The 19296-nt window shown below is 40.8% G+C and overlaps 1 protein-coding gene across 21 annotated transcripts in view; it reads right to left on the bottom strand.

Annotated features, from left to right (window-relative positions):
- NRXN1 (neurexin 1) overlaps positions 1-19296 on the bottom strand; it is a 1127593-nt gene that overhangs the window by 439237 nt on the left and 669060 nt on the right. For 3 of the 21 annotated variants that reach the window (XM_023223886.2, XM_023223884.2, XM_023223883.2), the window contains exon 1: positions 5790-6849. The exons of 17 other annotated variants lie outside the window; for them this stretch is intronic. In XM_023223886.2, the coding sequence (XP_023079654.1) occupies positions 5790-6042 (253 nt within the window). In that variant the 5' untranslated portion in view covers positions 6043-6849. Of the gene's footprint in view, positions 1-5789; positions 6851-19296 lie in introns of those variants that run through there. One more of the 21 variants, XM_023223885.2, reaches the window with a different exon arrangement.

Below are 19296 nucleotides of genomic sequence, written 5' to 3' on the forward strand. Positions count from 1 at the left end.
AAAAAAAAAAAAAAAAAAAAAAAAAAAAAAAAAAAAAAAAAAAGACCAAGCTTCTAATCCCAGTTAATTGTCTGAAAAGGATTGCTTTTGGTCATACAGTGTACAGGTGAGAGTGTAGATGAATGAGTGCAGGCTCTCCCTTCTATTGGAGCATAGGCTTTATGGAAGAGTATTCCATAGGAGGAGGAAGATGAGTTATAAGATATGGGTCCTACCACCATCTCTGCTGCTAATTTGCTATGACTCTATGAGTGTAGTTCACTTAAATTATTTACATCTCTGTTGTCACATCTATAAAATGAAAGGGATACAATCCTCAAACTTTACAGCTGAAAGAAAAGATGTTCAAAGTGGTAACTGAATTCCAGAAGTCAATGAGTTAATAACTGGCTGAACTCAGGGACAGGAACTCAGGTCTTCTGATTTCAAGGTCTAGATTTCCCCTACATGTGCTCTGAAGTCTCTTTTAAGTATTTCTTTTTCAAAAAAAAAAAAAAAAAAAAGAAAGAAAGAAAAACATTGGGAACCTTTGGGAACCTATTATAGTCTGGGCACTTTTAAAATTCATGGTCTCATTTATTCTTCCCTGATTGTATTTTCATTTTATAAAAGGAGAAAACATTCTTAGTAAAGATAAGCAGCTTAGTACATTTATACAATGATAGTAAATGGCAATGGCCAAATTTTTACACAGATATATTTCTGAGAAATATCTCACCAGACCAATCTGCATTAATTATTTATAATTAGTGTAAATATAAATCACTGAATGCCTATCTTAACTACATTTACAAAACAAGCCTTATATCTGTTTGAAAAGTAGAAATTGTATGTTTTGTTAGAAAAAATACATGCAGCAACTTGGTGGAAAACAACTGTATAAAGAGCTCTTTCTAGAACATGAATAATGAAGGGCAATAAAAAGTGGTGTAGATAAAATTTACTATTTTGATTTTTTATCAGATCATTTCATGGTGAGTCCCAGATGATTGCTACATATACATAAACTTCATGTTTTTTGCATTTATGCTTGGAAATTACCTATTTGTAAGGAAAAAACTGAATTTGCCTCTTTGAGGATTAAAACTCTTTCCAACAATAGCTTGGATTTTAAGAACTAAGTTGTAAACTTCTTGATGGTTCTGCCTCAGATATCTTGCTTCCTCCAACCTCACCTTGACTCTCACCCTTATTATTCTCTGGTCCTCCACGGTACATGGTACACAAACACAAACACAAGCTCAGAGTAGGAATTTATGATATATTTGCTGAATGAATGAATGAATGAATGAATAATCTAAGAAATAAATCTATTAAAGTTTTAGGCAACCAAAAATTATTCTAAAGTGCCAGGGTTACTTGGATCATGATTGATTCAAAGATTCTTCTAAAAATATTAGCTGGCCATCTTGTTGAAAACAACATTTAAGCGATGAAAAATGTTGTCCAAGAACCCAAAGTAAGGAAAAGGTGTGGAACAGCAGTGTCTGTTTCAGCAGAATTGTCATAGCCAAAAACATTCTAGGTCATACATATAAATTTGTTACCAGCTAACTAATATTAAACATTAAAGCTAAATATTTCCCCAATATAGAGAATATTGTCAAAGGTTTTGCTAGCTCTCTTGGTTGCCACACAAAAGAGTAAAGGGATACTATGAAACAGTAACCTCCTGCCTCCTAGAAAAACAGAGAAACAGAAACCTCCCCAGCAGAATCAATGAAGTAATCTGCGGGACTCCATTGAGGTACCATCAGCTTTCTAACAGTGTGCGTTAGTGTTAAAACATGCTTGAAGCAAAACCCTGGACCATGCATCTTGTAATTATTTCTTAAGAGATCAACCATTAAATGGCATAGAGGACCCCCCTTAGTTTGAGTTTAAAAACCTCTGAGCTCATAGAATTGCTCTGGGCTATGGGCCATAGGTCTTGATTCTAATTCCTCTTTGACTCTGATCAGACATCTGACTCCGTCTTTTGACCTATTTATGGTATGCCTCAGTATCCCTACAGGAAAATCATATTCAAACTCACTCTGAAATCCTACCCATCCTCTTAGGAGTTTTGTATGTGCACTGAAAGTGTCTCAGAAAAAGAAACATTATAAATTCAAGATATAATTATTATCCTTATATAACACCATTAAGTAACTTCAATTACAAACTACACTTTTAAAATCTGTTAACACTTCCTTCTGGGAAAGCCCTTTTGCCCTTTAATAGTGTAAGCTAATCATGGCAATATAATTTCCGGAGCTCATATTTGTGGGAGGAGAAAGGCTGGCACTGGTGGCTTTCTCCTTCCTTTATCTCCTGAAATTATTAAGAGACTCTAAGCTAATTTTCTAAAGTATGCAGAGGCACTTAGGAAAGCCGGGAGCTGAGATGGGAACCTAAGCATTTAACTGACATCATTCCATGCTCCCCACATATGGCACATCACATAAGCAGTACTGGCTGAGCACACTGGTCTATTCTGGACTCTTGTTGGCGTTAAGTAGCATTCTTAATTACAAACAGGCTTGCTTTTTATCATTTACAGTCACACAGTTCTCCCTTTATTTAACTAGAAAAAAACCCACAATTTTTCTATGGAGGTAGTTTCACCATTTATGTTTTTGAGCAAATGCAAAATATAAAAAGACCCTGCAGTGTTCTCAAAACCTGCTTCTCACAGGCACTTAAAAAAAAAAAAAATCCTCATCATAATCTCTGCAACTGGGTCAGCTTGCACAAAGATACTCGGGTAGCCATGAGCGCTCTCTGCACCCTGCAAACCTTGTAAGTGACACCTCATAATAGTGCAAATGAAGCATGGCAAGATGAGAAAATGAAGAAGAATGAACCTGGATAGTCAACCCAGCAGTTTTCAAAACATAGGAGACTCAATTTTATTCCTTAAAATATACCACACACGAATTTTTATTTTACACATTCAAGCATATACATGCACTCCGTATTATGAAAGAAAATGTCTTATGATTCACAGAAATTCTAATACAACCAGCCTACTGCATTTGTTCATCTAGCCATATATATTTGCAATATAGTCTCAGATGTTGAACAAAACCTCATTTTCACCTGTCTTGACTTTCAGCTATGAATTTATCATACTGTCATTTACCTTTGTGCTTTCCCTTTACCCTCATCTATTAGGCTCAAGGGTTCTTTACTTGTGGGTCCTTTGTCCCAACAATAAGCAAAATATTCAGAGAGCTATTGACTCAACAAATTCAACATCACCTCTTTCTTATTAGGTTTATCTTTAAGCCATCACCCTGCCTGCCGTGTTCTCAGTCCCTCTGCACTCACACTTCACCCCAGATTTCCATCCTTCACCCTAAGAGGCTTATTTTTTTATCCTAATGTTCCTTGATTGTTCTATATAAAGTTAATTTTATTTTCAAAAGAGGGAAAGGATGAAGTATGAAAAATTCACACCTGGCTTTTATTTGGCAGGGGTCGGTTACTGACAGGTAAGTTTGCGCCTCTGATTGAAAAAACAAAGAATCAGAAGAGGTGTAGCCTCTTCCAAAAGAGTGAATGTGAAGGAAGGTGGGCAGAATTCCAAAAATACACAAACACGACCATACAACAGAACCTTTGAAGGAAACAGAAAGTTCTTTGACCCAAAAGAATAATACCAACCACTATACACACAACAATTTTCTCTACTATCCTATTCTTTCTCTTTTTCGATGACAGGCACCTCTGATGTTTCATTCACACGCAGAGACAATCACTGCATTCTGGAGGGAAAGAAATGTTTGTAAAGGCCAGCAGACGGCGCCTGACTGGGGTAGAAGCTGCAGTGGAGAGGAAAAAGGAGTGCCCCACTCTGCAGCAGGGCCCCTTGGTCTTCTCCTCTCCCACGTTCCCAGCAGCCTCATCCTTCTGGAGAGAAGCTGAGACACAGAAAAGGAGAAGTTGCATATGAGATTATTAGCCAAGTGTTCCCCACTGGCACAATTAGGTGCCCCACCCCCTGCATACCCCCATCTGCCTCACCACACAAACCCACCCTCGCTCTGTCTGCCCTTCCTGCACCCTGGCTCGCCTCCATCCCTCGGGACTCACATAATTCTGCACAAAGGCAGGGCAGTGGTTGAGAATTGCACTCAGGTAAAAGGAGCAACAAGCTCCTAGAATACTGTGGGCTTGTGGTGAGATCACCAGAAACTCCTTATTCCTTCAGAGGGATCTATGTTACTTATAACAAAGAATCCCTGGCTTGGGACATCACTCATGTCTCCATACTAGACACTCTTAACTGGAGAGAATTCCTGGGAGGGAACTAGGAGAAGGAGAAAGGAACCAATTCCTAGAACCCACAGGGATGTGTTTTGTTTTTCTATTGTGCTCCCAAAGTGGGCTTGCTAGGACTTGGTCTCTCTTCAGTTAGATTATGCTATAGCTTTTCATATCTAACCAGAATTGTCCCAGGTAGGAAGCCCCCGCCCACCCCGCATCCATGAAATAAAGGGTCATCCTGGTAGCACCAGCATCTGCTCAGGGCAGAGCAAACTCATAAGGAGTGGGGCAAAAGATTCCCAGCTGAAACAAGTCTGAAAGGTGACCCAAGAAAGAGGTGGAAAACGGATATAAAAAAACTGCCCACAACTTTCACTCTGCTTTCTAAAAGAGTGCATTTTACACTGGGGGAGAAGAAAAATTGGGAGTGGGGAACGACTCACGAAACCAGAGTGATGTTTTATTTTTTGGCAATTCGGGAAATCTGGAGTAGACATTTATCTGAAAATTAGAGGAACCCGGCGTCACAGTGCTGGTCACTCTGGAGGAGAAAGCTGCCAACCAAGGGTTTCCTCTACACTCTAGCTATTTTCAAAGGGACAGGGCATTAGGAGAATAGTTTCCCTTAGCTCTAACTTCTCCTTCTCCAGGCAGACCTCCGGGCTTAGTCCAGCCGGCACTGAATGACTTGCCCTTCTTGGAACGCATTAAACACTGAAGGAGGAAGTAAGACCTCCCTCTTTCCAACAGCCTTCAGACATGATCCTCAGGGAGATGGGTATGTGTAGTCAAGCCTCTCTCTGTTCCATTTAGAAAAGAACTCAGCCTAATTACCAAGGAAAAGGCATATATTTATGTGCAGACTGGATGGAAGGGGAATGGTGTCCAGAGGTCCCCTCCATCTCTGGTAAGGGTTGGCTCGCATTAGAGGGGGTGCCTCTGTTGCCCTCCTACCTTCTCCAATTAAGGGAAGGCGTGGGGGCAAAAGTAATCGGCCTCCTGTTGAGTGAGTCCCAGGACTGCTTTGCTGTCACTGCAGTCTGGGCGCACTTTGGAGGAATGTGCAGGCTGGAATCTCTCCCTCCCCCGGGCCAGAGAAGATGGGCAGGAGGTGGGGCAGCATACACAGCACAGACAAAAGGCTCTGCAGAGCCCTCATCTCTCCTGTGCTCAGGTCCCTTAGCTAAGCGCGGCGCCCCATCCGGCCACTGAGTGACCTTCTTGCAAGTGACGCCCCCTTCCCACGGGGCCCAGCCGCGCGACCTGGGCTGGTCCTTTAGTAGGTGCCCACATCTCTCTCCCAGCACCTCGACAAGGAATGCCCCTCCCACCCCTCACCACCAACACCCGCGACGCCTTCCCCCATCCCCTTTCTATTGTCTTCAAAGAGATAAGTGTCTCGCACCAAGCACACCCAAATGCACCTCCCTTTTGTCGAGCTCCCATTTCTCTGAGCCTTAGGAGCCCAGGAGCGAGTGCAGGGTAGAAAGGGGGGAGCGAAGGGGGTAACCCGCGAGAACTTGGCATCGCAGACCCACCGTGTCCGCCTCGCAAGGATGCCGGTGACCTGTAGATTGCAATAGGCACTGAATGATGCTTGCTGCTGCCATGGAAATGGTGGATGTGGTGCGCTCCCAAACTGGATGCCCCCCACGCCACTCCTAGGAGGCCGCTGAGGGTGAGCGGGACTATCCAAAGCAGGGCCAGGCGCCCCCCTGCGCCGCCACCGCCGCCTCCGCCGACCCCGGGCGAGCCCAGCTCGGCGCCGCACCGGAGCATCCTCTGGTACATGGCGGGGCGCCCGCCGAGGGGCAGCCGCCGCGGGAGGCAAAGTTTGGGGCGTGGGGAGAGGAGACGGCGCAGGGTAGCGGGCGGCGCGGGATGGGCTGAGGGGCCGGCCGCCTCACCGCGCCAGGGCACCCATCCTCTCCCTCCTTCGGACAGTCTTCTCGGGGTCCTGGAGTCCGCCGTGCCTAGCACCCCAAACAATCCGAAACATAGCCGAGGCGAATGCAGCTGGAGAGGGGCTTGTCCGGAAAGGCAGCCCCGGGAACGGCAAGGACGTAGCGGGTGGCTGCTCCCAGATTTCCAGGGCTCCAGGTTCTCGAGAGATACTCCCAAAGAGTTTCGGGCGAGAGTGCGTGCCGGCGGGTGGGGGGCCGAGAAATTGTTTAAAGCTCCTCCCGGAGGGTCCTCACTTCTACATGACAGCCATCCACCGCGAATCCACTAGGTAAATCCATTTAGCTTTGTGTGCGGGGACTAGGGAGGCCACTTCGCCGGCCCAACCTCCTTTCAAGACAGAAGTAGACCCCATGGAATCCAGGCGCCCCTTCCCTCCATTCAGCCCCGGCTGGCTCGCCCGCTAGCGCCAGCCTCCCCCGGGCTGCGCGCGGAGCAGCGGCGCGCATCGCCTGCTCCCGAGGCAATCTTCGCGTCCGCCGCCTCCTGACACTTACGCCCGGCGAGGGGTTCAGAAGGAAGAGTGCGCCCTTCTGAAGGAAGTGGGAATCGAACGGGGGAAAGACAGCTGAGAAGAAGATGCGGACGAAGGAGTAAGGGAGAGAAACAGAAAAAGAAAAAGAAAAAAAGAAAAAAGAAAGAAAGAAAAGAAAAACCACACACGCTGGTGAAGCAAGGGGCTCTATGCAAATCTGCAGTCTCCAAACAGCAAATCACTGAAGCTCGGATGCAATGCAGAGGACGAGCCTATGTAACGAGGGAGGCTGGTCTAGCTTCCCACGAAAATCGCCCTGCTTTGCCTCTCTCTCGCATTCTCCACGCATCAAAGGGACACGTGTAAGTCGAAACGGGAACACCTAAAAAGCAACTCTCCCTTCACCAGGTGATCCCTCCATCTGAACTACAATGGCAAATGGCACCCTTCCCCTACCCAATGGTTTAGATGTAACCAGCATCTTTAGAGATCTTAAAAGGGATAGAATTCGGGTCTTTTTATTGGACCAAACTTGTTCTACCAGGTGTTTAAACCCAATCTGCTAAATATGGTTTGACACCTTGTACTCAAGCATCAGTTGCGATGATCTGTTAATCACATACATTATTCATAACAAGGATTCTTCTTCCCACTACCATACTATATCTCATATAAGGCAGTGGAAGTTCAGGGGACCAAAACTCACAAGGAGGGAAAAGGATGCATTAATTTGGCAGCTGCAGAAGAGGCAGAAAGTGGAAGAATGGGAAGAGACGAGAAGGGTCAGGAGAGAAACAGGAAGAAAGCAGAAAAGAAAGAAATGGCATGAATAAAATTGCTTGTATTTCAGTCAGTATTTTAGGAATATTTAAGAACTTCCAAGATCTCTCAGAAGCCCCGCTGTGATGATCTTTGCTAAGGGTGGAACTCCTCCTTTCTCTCATCCTGTCTTATAAAGAAAATAGCATCAGGAAATGAAAATTCCTAAATCTAGTGCCCCTAAGGGAAAGAGGACATTTATATGCTGTTGATGAAATACAGCATCTTTAACCGAAAGCTGTGTGTCCTAGATGAAAGACCAGCAAAGCCAGCATACATTTAAGAGTAGAAATCTAGCAATGCAAGTGGACTTGGCTAGGAGGACCACAGGCACTGGAAGCTGGTGATTAAGACTTGGGACTATGATTTAAACATTTCCTTGGTTTCCAAAAGATGATAAAAAAACTATGACATGTCCAGTGGCTGGACTTTTTTGGGGGGTCTTTATTTCTATTTAAAGCCAAAAGAAAGAAACTTTCAACCATGAGACTCCGAGATTCAACCATGAGACTCTGATGCCCACTATATAAATAGTGTCCAGTGGCCCCCAAATCACACCTGTATCAATCACACATCTCACATTCCTGTCAAAAGTTTATTTTATTATACTAAAAGGTAGTTCTTCAGTAGTATATTGATTGAAACAGTTCAGCTTTGCTAAACACAATGCTTTTACCTATTTAAATATGCCATGTCTCTCAACCTTCCACAGCTGCTCAAAGACCAGCAGAAGCAAAATCTATCATTTTCCACTGTGAACTGTTTCTGCCCTTGTCCCCAGTCATTTCTTATTCTTTTTGTTATTTTGCAACATATGTATTTTAATTCACTAACAAGAGTCGTGATTATTCATTTTAAAAATATCAAGGAGAGCCTCAAAAAGAAAAGGAAAATCATCCACACAGTATGTTTTCAAGACCACAGGTCCATATTCTGAATTTGACATTTCATAGTGTTAGCACGGAAAGAGCACTGGATTAGGAGTTAGGAAATCTGTTCTGCATTTTTGATGCCACCATTTACTGGTTACATCACATTAGTTACTGAGTCTTTCCCTGAGGCACTGTGGCTTCCTTTATAAAATAGTCATGTTTCTATCTTTCCTAACAATCCCACAGGGTAGAAAGGATATCATGCAATATTTAATGTTGGTGTTCTTTAAAATATATCAAATGCTCCCTGCAATGAAGGCATTCTGTCTCTTCTCTCATACAGGTCTAACATACTCAAGCTGATCACCATGTACAATACGTACAGTTGCCTTCCATCTAAAAGATATGTAGAGCATTGCATTATTCTCCAATACCCTCATATATTGTGTTAATCTGTCCTTCCCTCCCAAAATAAATGGTAGATTCCTGAAGGGGACAAAAGTCAAGTCTTCATTCCTACTCCCTCTAGTGTCCAGCATATGTGAAATATATCTAGTCTCTTAGTACTTGCAGTCAATTCTCATTATTCACAGTAGTTGTGGCAAATAAAGTCGCTGTGAACACTGAATTAGCAAATACTGAACCATTGCTCCTATGGGGAAATATAGGGCTATGGTTCCTGCAAATCTCTGATCACATTTTTCATCACTGAATCAATCCATTACCTTGTTTCATGTATTTCTGAATGATAATGATACCTTCTTTAATACATAAAGTTGATTCATTAACATTGAACTCACGACCAGCAGCACTCTAAGCACTCTAACTCATGTCTGAAAGAAGCATATCTAATATGTATTTTCTCCATAAGGCACATCACATCTTTCTTGCATTTAGGAACATTAGACAGCCCTTTAGCATTATGTTTGAGGGTCATTTTAAACAGCAAAGTCACCAAAGTAAAGCACAGAAGCGTGGTGCTAAAAAGACCTAAAATAGCACATTTGTTTACAATGTGAGAGCTGAAACAAGAAGGAAGCCAATAGTCTTGTTCAACTTCAGCCAGGAACATGTATATTGAGAACACAAATGTTTTGCCATTCTCTGCATGTTTGCTAAGGATCACCAAAGTGCCACAGGCTACAAATAAATAACAAGGATCAACTGTATTTGTTATTCTCTTGATTGCTAGGAATGGATAGGGCTGGGATTTTGGAGAGTGATTTGTATAACGAAAAGCCATAGAAACAGAATAAGGGTAGAAGATTGAGAATAACTTTCCCAAGAACATTCAATTAGGAAGATGCTTCCCCTCCTCCCCCATTCCCTCACCTGTCTTATATTGTCTGGGGCCTTGGGACATAAAGGCAGGGTTAGAGAAAGGATAGGCCAGAAATCTTAGTTTTACGGTAGTCTCAAGAGCTAAAGAGAAAATATTTATGGCTGCCTCAAAAGAAGAAATTGTAGCTGTAGTCTTCCAGGCAGATGTCTAGGGCACCTTTGCAATACTTAGGGGGTTCTAGGGTGGATTCTGTGTTACAGATACAGCAATATTTGTTATAAATGATTGTAATTTTGTGGAACAAGGAGCAATTCTCTGTCTAGATAGTGTAGAAAAAGTATTGTGGGCAAAAGCATGACTAATCTGGATGAAGCAAATAAAGCTTGTGTGTACCCATTAATTTGTGCCTCTTCAGTTAGTCAGTCTTTGTGCTTGCAATTGTGTTATCTAAGGGAAACTGAGGCAGCATCTCACAAATTGTTCTCAGGTGATTAAAGAACTGGTTGGAGGAAACACGGTTTTTGGCTAACCGTAATTTATTCTGAAAATATTCGGCACAGACAGTGTGACATAAGTGTTTCTTAACACTGTCTGTACCCCGAGAGTGTCCGTGCCTTTATCAGGAATTTATGCCCCAACATCTCAGTCAGAATTACAGAAGACAGAGGTGGTTTCTAGAAGCCTTGGGCTACTAACATCTCTAATTATGATGTGGCTGTGCTCATTAGTTATAATATCTGTCGAAAATGTTATCACTGGTGAAATTAAGGGCTTATAAATTTGTCCAATGAAAGTAAGGAAGAAGTTATCCTTGGTGAAATCATTAATAGGCAAGATGAGTGAATTAACTAAATTTTACCTGAACATACCTCACGTCTATATAAATTGAGTATGTGACTCTAAGAGGCCTTTCACCCTTTGTTATGAGAAATTGTTCCATAATAATAGTAATAATAAAAACTAACATTTATTTCTAGCACACTACTCTGAGTGATTTAAATGAATTAATTCGCATAATCATTACAAAATGATATGAGGTAGGTACTATTGTTGATCCCTAATAATCCTTAGTCACTTAATTCTGACAGATGGTGAGGTGGGTGCTACCATTGAAATACTGTCATATTTGCTTCAGGAAAACCATTTTTTGCAAGACATTATTTTCAGGTACCTTAAAGAATAAAGAGCTGGAACTTCACCAAACTTCTAGAATAGGCTATAAAGTTTTGTGCCTACTCATTAGTAAATGTCTGTATCTGTAGCAGAATTTGGTCTTGGTCTTGAATTCACTATGAGCTGTACTTGTGTGAACTTTTGGAAACGGGGTCAACACTCACTTGCCACCAACAACCATGGCTACTGAGATCTACCTAAAATAATCTAAGGACTGTATGTGCTAAGCTGTCCTAAGCCCACTCACACCTGATGATTTATCATGAACAAGAATACAAGTAGCCTAAGTCGAACAACATTTACAAAATGAGAGATGGATTTGAAAGCTGAGAGGAAAAGACAAAAGAAATAGAAAGAGATGGAATGGAAAGTGAGTGGAAGAGGGAGATTCTGGAGAAGTGGGAAGACAGGCCATTTCAAGTTATTTCTTCATATTGCAAAAATCAACCTTTTTGTGTCAAGAAACAGGATGGTTGTCCGGCAGACACTTTCATCCTTTTCATATTTTCCTTAAGCTTAATTGGAAACCCTTAAAGCTCAGTATTAAGCTTTTTAAACAGAAAAGTAGACACTGAAAACAGCAGAGGGGAAGTATATTAAAACCCACAGGCAGCACTAATATTTTAAAAATTAAAAATGAGAAGAGTGTCAGTCTTGAATTTTGCATTTCTACCAGTATCAGCATAAAGAAAAGATAAGCAGACCCCACATATCCATGTACCTACTTTTCTGAGTTGGAACTGAGAGTCAGTAAAGAGGAGTAGACTCAGAAAAGGGTTTGTTCTGGAGAGCTGTAAAGATAAACCCCTGATCCTGCTATCCCTCTGGATGATTGCAGGTCCCTAAGAGTAAGATCAGAAAATGAGAGTAAGAGCACTGAGAATCAAAATAATAATGATAATAATAATGCTGGGCTAAAAGCATCTCTGGAGATTTACTACAATCTTTTTATTATTCAGATTATAAACTTGTGTTACAGAAAAGTCAAGTTTATTTATGAAGTGTTTACTTATCTTGAAGAACACTTTCATTTCCAACCACCAACAGTCCAGTCATAGATACAGATTGGTGAATTCAGTCAACTTAGCTATTACCTAGCTCCTCCCCAATGATATAACAAATCAGAGGCAGTGCTGGGGATCAAGATGAGCTCATATGGTACTCAAGTCACTCAAATTGAATTAAAGCGTAGATGTGCAGTTTGACTTGGAAACATAACTAGATTTATTCAAGTCAAGATTAGTTGTGTTTAGGTCTGAAATATTCTATAATCTCTATCTTGTCTTCCATGTGATTTAATACAAATTTCATTTTTGGTGCCTTGTATAAAACTTGGTGCTGAAGTACCAAGTCAGGGTCATAGAGATTTCACTATAACTGCACATTCAAGTGTTGCAGGCATCACAGGGGCACCAAGAAATCATATGCCATCTTTTAATCACTGTCAGCTTATATAGTTTGTAGAATTGTTTCAACCGATTTCTGTTGGTGACAAACACTTCCTAGGCTCATTCTCTTTCAGTTTGAATGTGTTCATAATGTAGTGTGGCAACGTGAGACTGGAGTGCCTGACTATGAGTGTGAATCTAAGCTTCATTGTTTTTATCCATGTGACACTGAGTTTAAGGGCCCCTTGTCCCAGTTTCCTCATCTGGAAAAGGATTAAAACGCTATACGTAATGAAATTAGAACCATTTCTAAAATCTATTAAACACATAATAAATATAAGTTATTACTCTTTATCCATGCGTACTTAGTTTAGCTTATTTATTCTTTATTCAGAAGTACTTTATGCCAAAGACATAAAGATAATGAGCTGCGATGTGGTTTTTAATTTGGCCATATTCTAAAGTCTTCCCACTCAGTCTATAGTCAAGCTCAGCCACTTCTTAATGTATTACCATAGCCTCTGTTTCTCTAAATCTGTGTTGCTCAAACTTTAGTGTGCATAGGAGATACACTAGAGGGGCTAGAAGGGCTGTCTGTGAAATCACAGATTGCTTTGCTTTTAATTCCCTTAATCTTTCGAGACCCCTGATAATTTGCATTTCTAACAAGTTTCCAGGTGATACTGAAGCTGCTAGTCTGGGGGAATGCCAAGGTCCTTGTTTCAGGTTTTATTAACTAACACATGGAGAGCTTTCTCATTAAGCTCCTTACCAATGATCTCACCTCCCCTTAGTTGACCCTCTATAACTACAGCCAGATCAGCGTTCCCTAAGCATAGATAATAGTGCTGTTCCCAGTTCTCTTCTTTAAAGCATTCTTTAAAAACTGCAAGATGTCTATTATATAAACCTATTTGTTCTCATCTCACACCATGTAACTATAAATTCTCTTTACTATAATTAGAAAAAACATTCTATTTTCCTTCTCATCTTTTGTATTTGAGCTATTTTATTTGTTGTCTTGCCAGTGGCTATGAGCAGGAACTCAGACACTACACTAGGGTTCAATTCTTGCTTCTACTAACTTGCTAGCTATGTGGCCTTGGGCAGGTTATTTAAACTCAGTTTTCCCATCTGTAAAAAAGGTTAATTGTAGGGTTGTTGTGAGGATTAAATGAGTTGACAAATTTAAAGCATTTAAAATACAACAGTGCCTAGAGTATGTGTATGTATATATATATACACACACTAGCTTACTGTCTAGAGTGTGTGTATGTGTATATATGTATAGTGTGTATGTACATACATACTATATATACATACACACACACTAGGTTTTTGATCTTGTTTTCTGAAATGGGTTATTTTTCCCTTTGTTTTATGGTGGGGAGAAAATAAATCAGAATTTATGATAATATTGTTTTCCATATAATACCTAATACTGGTCATCCAAATAGTCACCATAACAAAACTAAACTAAACTAAACAACAACAAAAATTAAAAAGTCCCTTCCAGGTCTGGGTACGTCAGGCCTCCAGTCCAACCAGCATCAACTAGAGAAAAGATCAATGCCACGAACTGACAATCTGGTATCTGTCTGCCTGATTTCCAAGACACTGTCTGTCATACACATCTATCACTGCAGAAAGAAGCACGAGATTGTTGAGAACAACTAGAATTGGAAGGACAATTCTAAGGCAAGTTAGGGTAATATTAAGACTAAAGCATAATTTCCAAATTCTCTAGTAAACACAGATACTCAAACCAGGAACCAGAAATCATGTACCATATGTTTAATTTCTTGAATGTCCAAGCGCTCAGAGCATAAACCAATTTGATTTATCTTTGCGAATATATGTTGTGGAGCATATATTACCATTTGAATGCACTGAAAGGAATTTAATCATGTAGTTCAAATTCAATCTCTATTTGGGATCTATAATCTAATCCCCACCCAATTCAAGAATTCAGGAGATATATATACATATATACACACGCACACACATATATATATATATACACACACACACACACACACATATAAATAAATATATATACATTTATATATATTTGTTAGGTTACACATTTTGTCAGAGATATTTTGATGTTAATACTATACATAAGTTGGTATGACTATTCTACTATCAAGACCTTTTTACCAGGTAAAATTAAAATTCTTTAGCATGTTATATTAAGCCCTTTAAAATGTGCCTCCGTGCCACTTGTTTTACTCTCATCTCAACGTTTGCCACTTTCCCCACAAACACCCCAGGTTTCAGCCACATGAACTTCTCACTCTTCCGTAAAACACACTGCACGCTTTTTGTTGTTGTTTTTACTTTGACATAGCTCATGCTATTGTCTCTGTAAAACTATCTTTTCTACTTCCTTCCTCTCTTAGTATTGCATTAATTGTTCTATCAAATGTTAATACATATTTCTCCATTGGAAAAATTTCTGAACTCTGTCATTTTTTTGCTACCTTCTCAAGTGTAGAATATTACAAATATCTAAAAAATAGTGAGGATATGTAACAGTCTATTCACATTACTGCTGTGCAGATCAAATGATGATCAAAGTAACTGGTTAAGTCTATCACCATGTTTAGTGGTTAAAATCACCAAAGCCAACAGAGAAACGAAACAAATCATCTTCAATTTATCCTTACAGGTTTATTGGTGAGTTACTTTTATTATCTAAAATATGTAGGAAGTTTAGGCTTAATTTTAATTTTAATGCTAAGTAAGCTGGTTATAAAGAATGATGGAATTCACTGTCATATTATCCTACTCATGTTATAAACAGATGTCTTTCTTTTCCATACTTCATAAAAAAAAAGAAAGTACCGCCAAGCTAAGATGCTTGCTGCCAAGTTGAATTACAGAACAAACATTTATAGCCAACTTATAAATTCTTAACTCTAGGGTTTTATAATGGAAATACTGTCACCGTTTTCACTAAAACCATTCAAATAATATTGCTATAGCAAAACTTATCATTTAATGTATTTTTTTTTTTTTTCTGGAATGGATGAGGGAAGACTAGCTATAAGAGTTGGAAAAACTTTCAATAGCTCAATTCAAACTGCACAATTATTCCAATAGTTCAAGTCTCTTAGAATATTGATTTTAAAATAAGATGTATATGCTACAAAACATTTATTCTTAAAAGATAGGAAATTGTTTGATACCTGTATAAGAAATGTAAGACCTCTGAGGCATTTTGAAAAATTATTAATCAATGTTGCTTTTTAAAAACTGTCTTATTTTTGTTTTGTAAAAGAATTACTTTGCCTCACATTTTCTCTGTTCTATTGCTGCGATGATTCCCCCGGAGAACTGTGTGTTTATCTTGACAGGTGTTAGTAGATCCACAGACCTCTGTGGAATTGTTCCTAGTTGCGTTCAAGTACAGTAGAAAACATTATGCCTACAAAGTAATGAACTTACCTTATTGCATTCTAAATAAAATAAACCACACAGCAAGTGGAATTAATCTACTAATGTCTTCCTAATGAAGCTTTCATTAGACATATGGTGTGGTCTTCAAAATTTAACACATGACAGGTATTAAAACAAAGCATATCTGATGACTTTTTTAAAGCATACTTGATGATTGCCTCTTACATTATTTTTAAATGAACTAGTTTACCTTCAGATGGCTTTAGACACCTAATCAAAGAGATACAAGAAACTATCTAGACTTAAGAATATTTTTAAATCAAATAGAAGACACAAATGTCTCACTACCAATGCCCTTAAATAACGTAAACTGGGTCAGGTGCTCAGGCCTGAAATCTCAGCACTTTGGAAGGCGGAGGCAGAAGGATCACTGGAGACTACAAGTTTGAGACCAGCTTGAGCAACATAAGGAGACCCTATCTCTACAAAAAATTAAAAAATAAGGCAGGCATGGTAGTATATATCTGTGGTGCTAGCTAACACAGGAGGATCACTTTAACCCAGTTCAAGGCAGCAGTGAGTAATGATAAGGCCACGGTACTCCAGCCTGGGTGACAGAGAGATCCCATCTCTACATAAACAAATAAATAATACATTTATTTATTTATTTATATTATTATTATTATTTTTGAGGCTAAGTTTCACTCTTGTTGCCCAGGTTGGAGTGCAATGGGGCAATCTCAGCTCACCACAACCTCCGCCTCCTAGGTTCAGACGATTCTCCTGCCTCAGCCTCCCAAGTAGCTGGGATTACAGGCATGCACCACCACAGCTGGCTAATTTTGTATTTTTAGTAGAGATAGGTTTCTCCATGTTGGTCAGGCTGGTCTCGAACTCCCGACCTCAGGTGATCCACTCACCTCGGTCTCCTAAAGTGCTGGGATTACAGGTGTGAGCTACTGTACCCGGGCATATTTTTATTTATTTATGTGCTATTCTCATATTGAAGGGAGGGGCAAATTTCCAATTTTCTGTGCAGTGTAAAATTTCATGCATTAATAAAATTTATAAGGCAAATATTAAGAATGAAACTGTTTTCACAGCAGTTTGCTTTAAAAGTAGCAAACTGGATTCCTGGGCAAGATAGCCAAATAGGAACAGCTCCGGTCTGCAGCTCCTAGCAAGACCAATGCAGAAGGCAGGTGATTTCCACATTTTCACCTGAGGTACCTGGTTCATCTCACTGGGCCTGGTTAGACAGTGGGTGCAGCCCACGGAGGGCAAGCCAAAGCAGGGTGGGGCGTCACCTAACCCAGGAAGCACAAGAGGTCAGGAAACTACCTCTCCTAACAAAGTGAAGCTGGTGAGGGACTATGCCGTGAGGGACTGTGCTATGAGGGATGGTACTGTCTGGTCCAGACACTAGGCTTTTCCCATGGTCATCACCACCTACAGACTAGGAGAATTCCTCTGGTGCCTACACCACAAGGGTCCTGGGTTTCAAGCACAAAACTAGGTGGCTATTTGGGCAAACACCAAGCTAGCTGCAGGCGTTATTTTTTGTATGCCAGTGGTGCCTGGAATGCCAGCGAATCAGAACTGTTCACTCCCCTGGAAAGGAGTCTGAAGCCAGGAAGCCAAGTGGCCTTGCTCAGTGAATTACTCCTCTGGGAGCCCACTGACTTGAAATTCTTGCTGTCAGCACAGCAGCTTGAAGTCGACCTGGGATGCCCCAGCTTGGTGAGGGGAGGGACGTCCACCATTACTCAGGCTTGAGTAGGTGGTTTTCCCTTCACAATGTAAACAAAGCTGTTGGGAAGCTTGGACTGGGCAGAGCCCACCACAGCACCACAAAACCACTGTAGCCAGACTGCCTCTCTAGATTCCTGCCCTCTGGGCAGGGCATCTCTGAAAAAAAGGCAGCAACCCCAGTCAGGAATTTATGGATAAAACTCCCATCTCCCTGGGATAGAGCACATAGGGGAAGGGACAGCTGTTGGTGCAGCTTCAACCAACTTAAACATTCCTGCCTGCCGGCTCTGAAGAGAGCAGCAGATCTCCAAGCACAGTACTTGAGCTCTGCTAAGGGATACACTGCCTCCTCAAATGGGTCCCTGATCCCTGTGCCTCCTGATGGGGAGATACCTCCCAGCATGGGTCGACAGACAACTCATACAGGAGAGCTCCAGCTGGCATCTGGAAGGTGTCCCTCTGGGACGAAGCTTCCAGAAGTGGGCAAGTAGCAATCTTTTCTGTTCTGCAGCCTCTGCTGGTGATACCCAGGCAAGCAGGGTCTGGAGTGGACCCCCAGCAAACTCCAGCGGACCTGCAGGAGACTGTTAGAAGGAAAAGTAACAGAAAGGAAAACTAACAAACAGAAAGCAATAGCATCAACATCAACAAAAAGAACAACCACGCAAAAGCTCCATCCGAAATTTACCAACAGCAAAGACCAAAGATAGATAAATCCACGAAGATGAGGAAAAACAGTGCAAAAAGGCTGAAAATTTCAAAAACCGGAATGCCTCTTCTCCTTCAAAGGATCACAGTCTCCTGCACGCAATGGAACAAAACTGGATGGAGAATGAGTTTGACGAATTGATAGAAGTAGGACTCAGAAGATGGGTAATAACAGACTCCTCTGAGCTAAAGGAGCATGTTCTAACCCAATATAAGAAAGTTAAGAATCTTGAAAAAAGATTAGACAAATTGCTAAGTAGAATAACCAGTTTTGAGAAGAACATAAACGACCTGATGGAGCTGAAAAAACAGAGCACGAGAACTTCGTGAAGCATACACAAGCATCAATAGTCGAACAGATCAAGAAGAAGAAGGGATATCAGAGATTGACAATCAACTTAACAAAATTAAGCGTGAAGACAAGATTAGAGAAGAAAGAATGAAAAGGAATGAACAAAGCCTCCAAGAAATATGGGACTACGTGAAAAGACCAAACCTACATTCAATTGGTGTACCTGAATGTAAAGGGGAGAACGGAACCAAGTGTTGGAAAACACACTTCAGGATATTATCCAGGAGAACTTCCCCAACCCACAAGACAGACCAACATTCAAATTCAGGAAATACAGAGAACATCACAAAGATACTCCTCAAGAAGAGCAACCCCAAAACACATAATGATCAGATTCACGAAGGTTGAAATGAAGGAAAAAATGTCAAGGGCACACAGAGAGAAAGGTCAGGCTGCTCACAAATGGAAGCCCATGAGACTAACAGCAGATCTCTTTGCAGAAACCTTACAAGCCAGAAGAGAGAGGGGATCAATATTCAACATTCTTAAAGAAAAGAGTTTTCAACCCAGAATTTCATATTCAGCCAAAGTAAGATTCACAAGTGAAGGATAAATAAAATCCTTTACAGACAAGCAAATACTGAGGGATTTTTGTCACCACCAGACCTTCCTTACAGGAGCACTAAATATGAAAAGTGCTATATGTGAAAGTACTAATGAAAAGTACTAATATGAAATATGCCTCCTGAAGGAAGCACTAAATATGAAAAGGAAAAACTGGTACCAGTCACTGTAATGTGAAAGACTAATGTGTGTAAAGACCATTGGCACGATGAAGAAACTGCATCAACTAATGGGCAAAGTAACCAGCTAGCATCATAATGACACGATCAATTCAAACATAACAATATTAACCTTAA

This window comes from Piliocolobus tephrosceles, chromosome 15 (genome assembly GCF_002776525.5).
Source record: "Piliocolobus tephrosceles isolate RC106 chromosome 15, ASM277652v3, whole genome shotgun sequence".
Lineage (NCBI taxonomy): Eukaryota > Metazoa > Chordata > Mammalia > Primates > Cercopithecidae > Piliocolobus > Piliocolobus tephrosceles.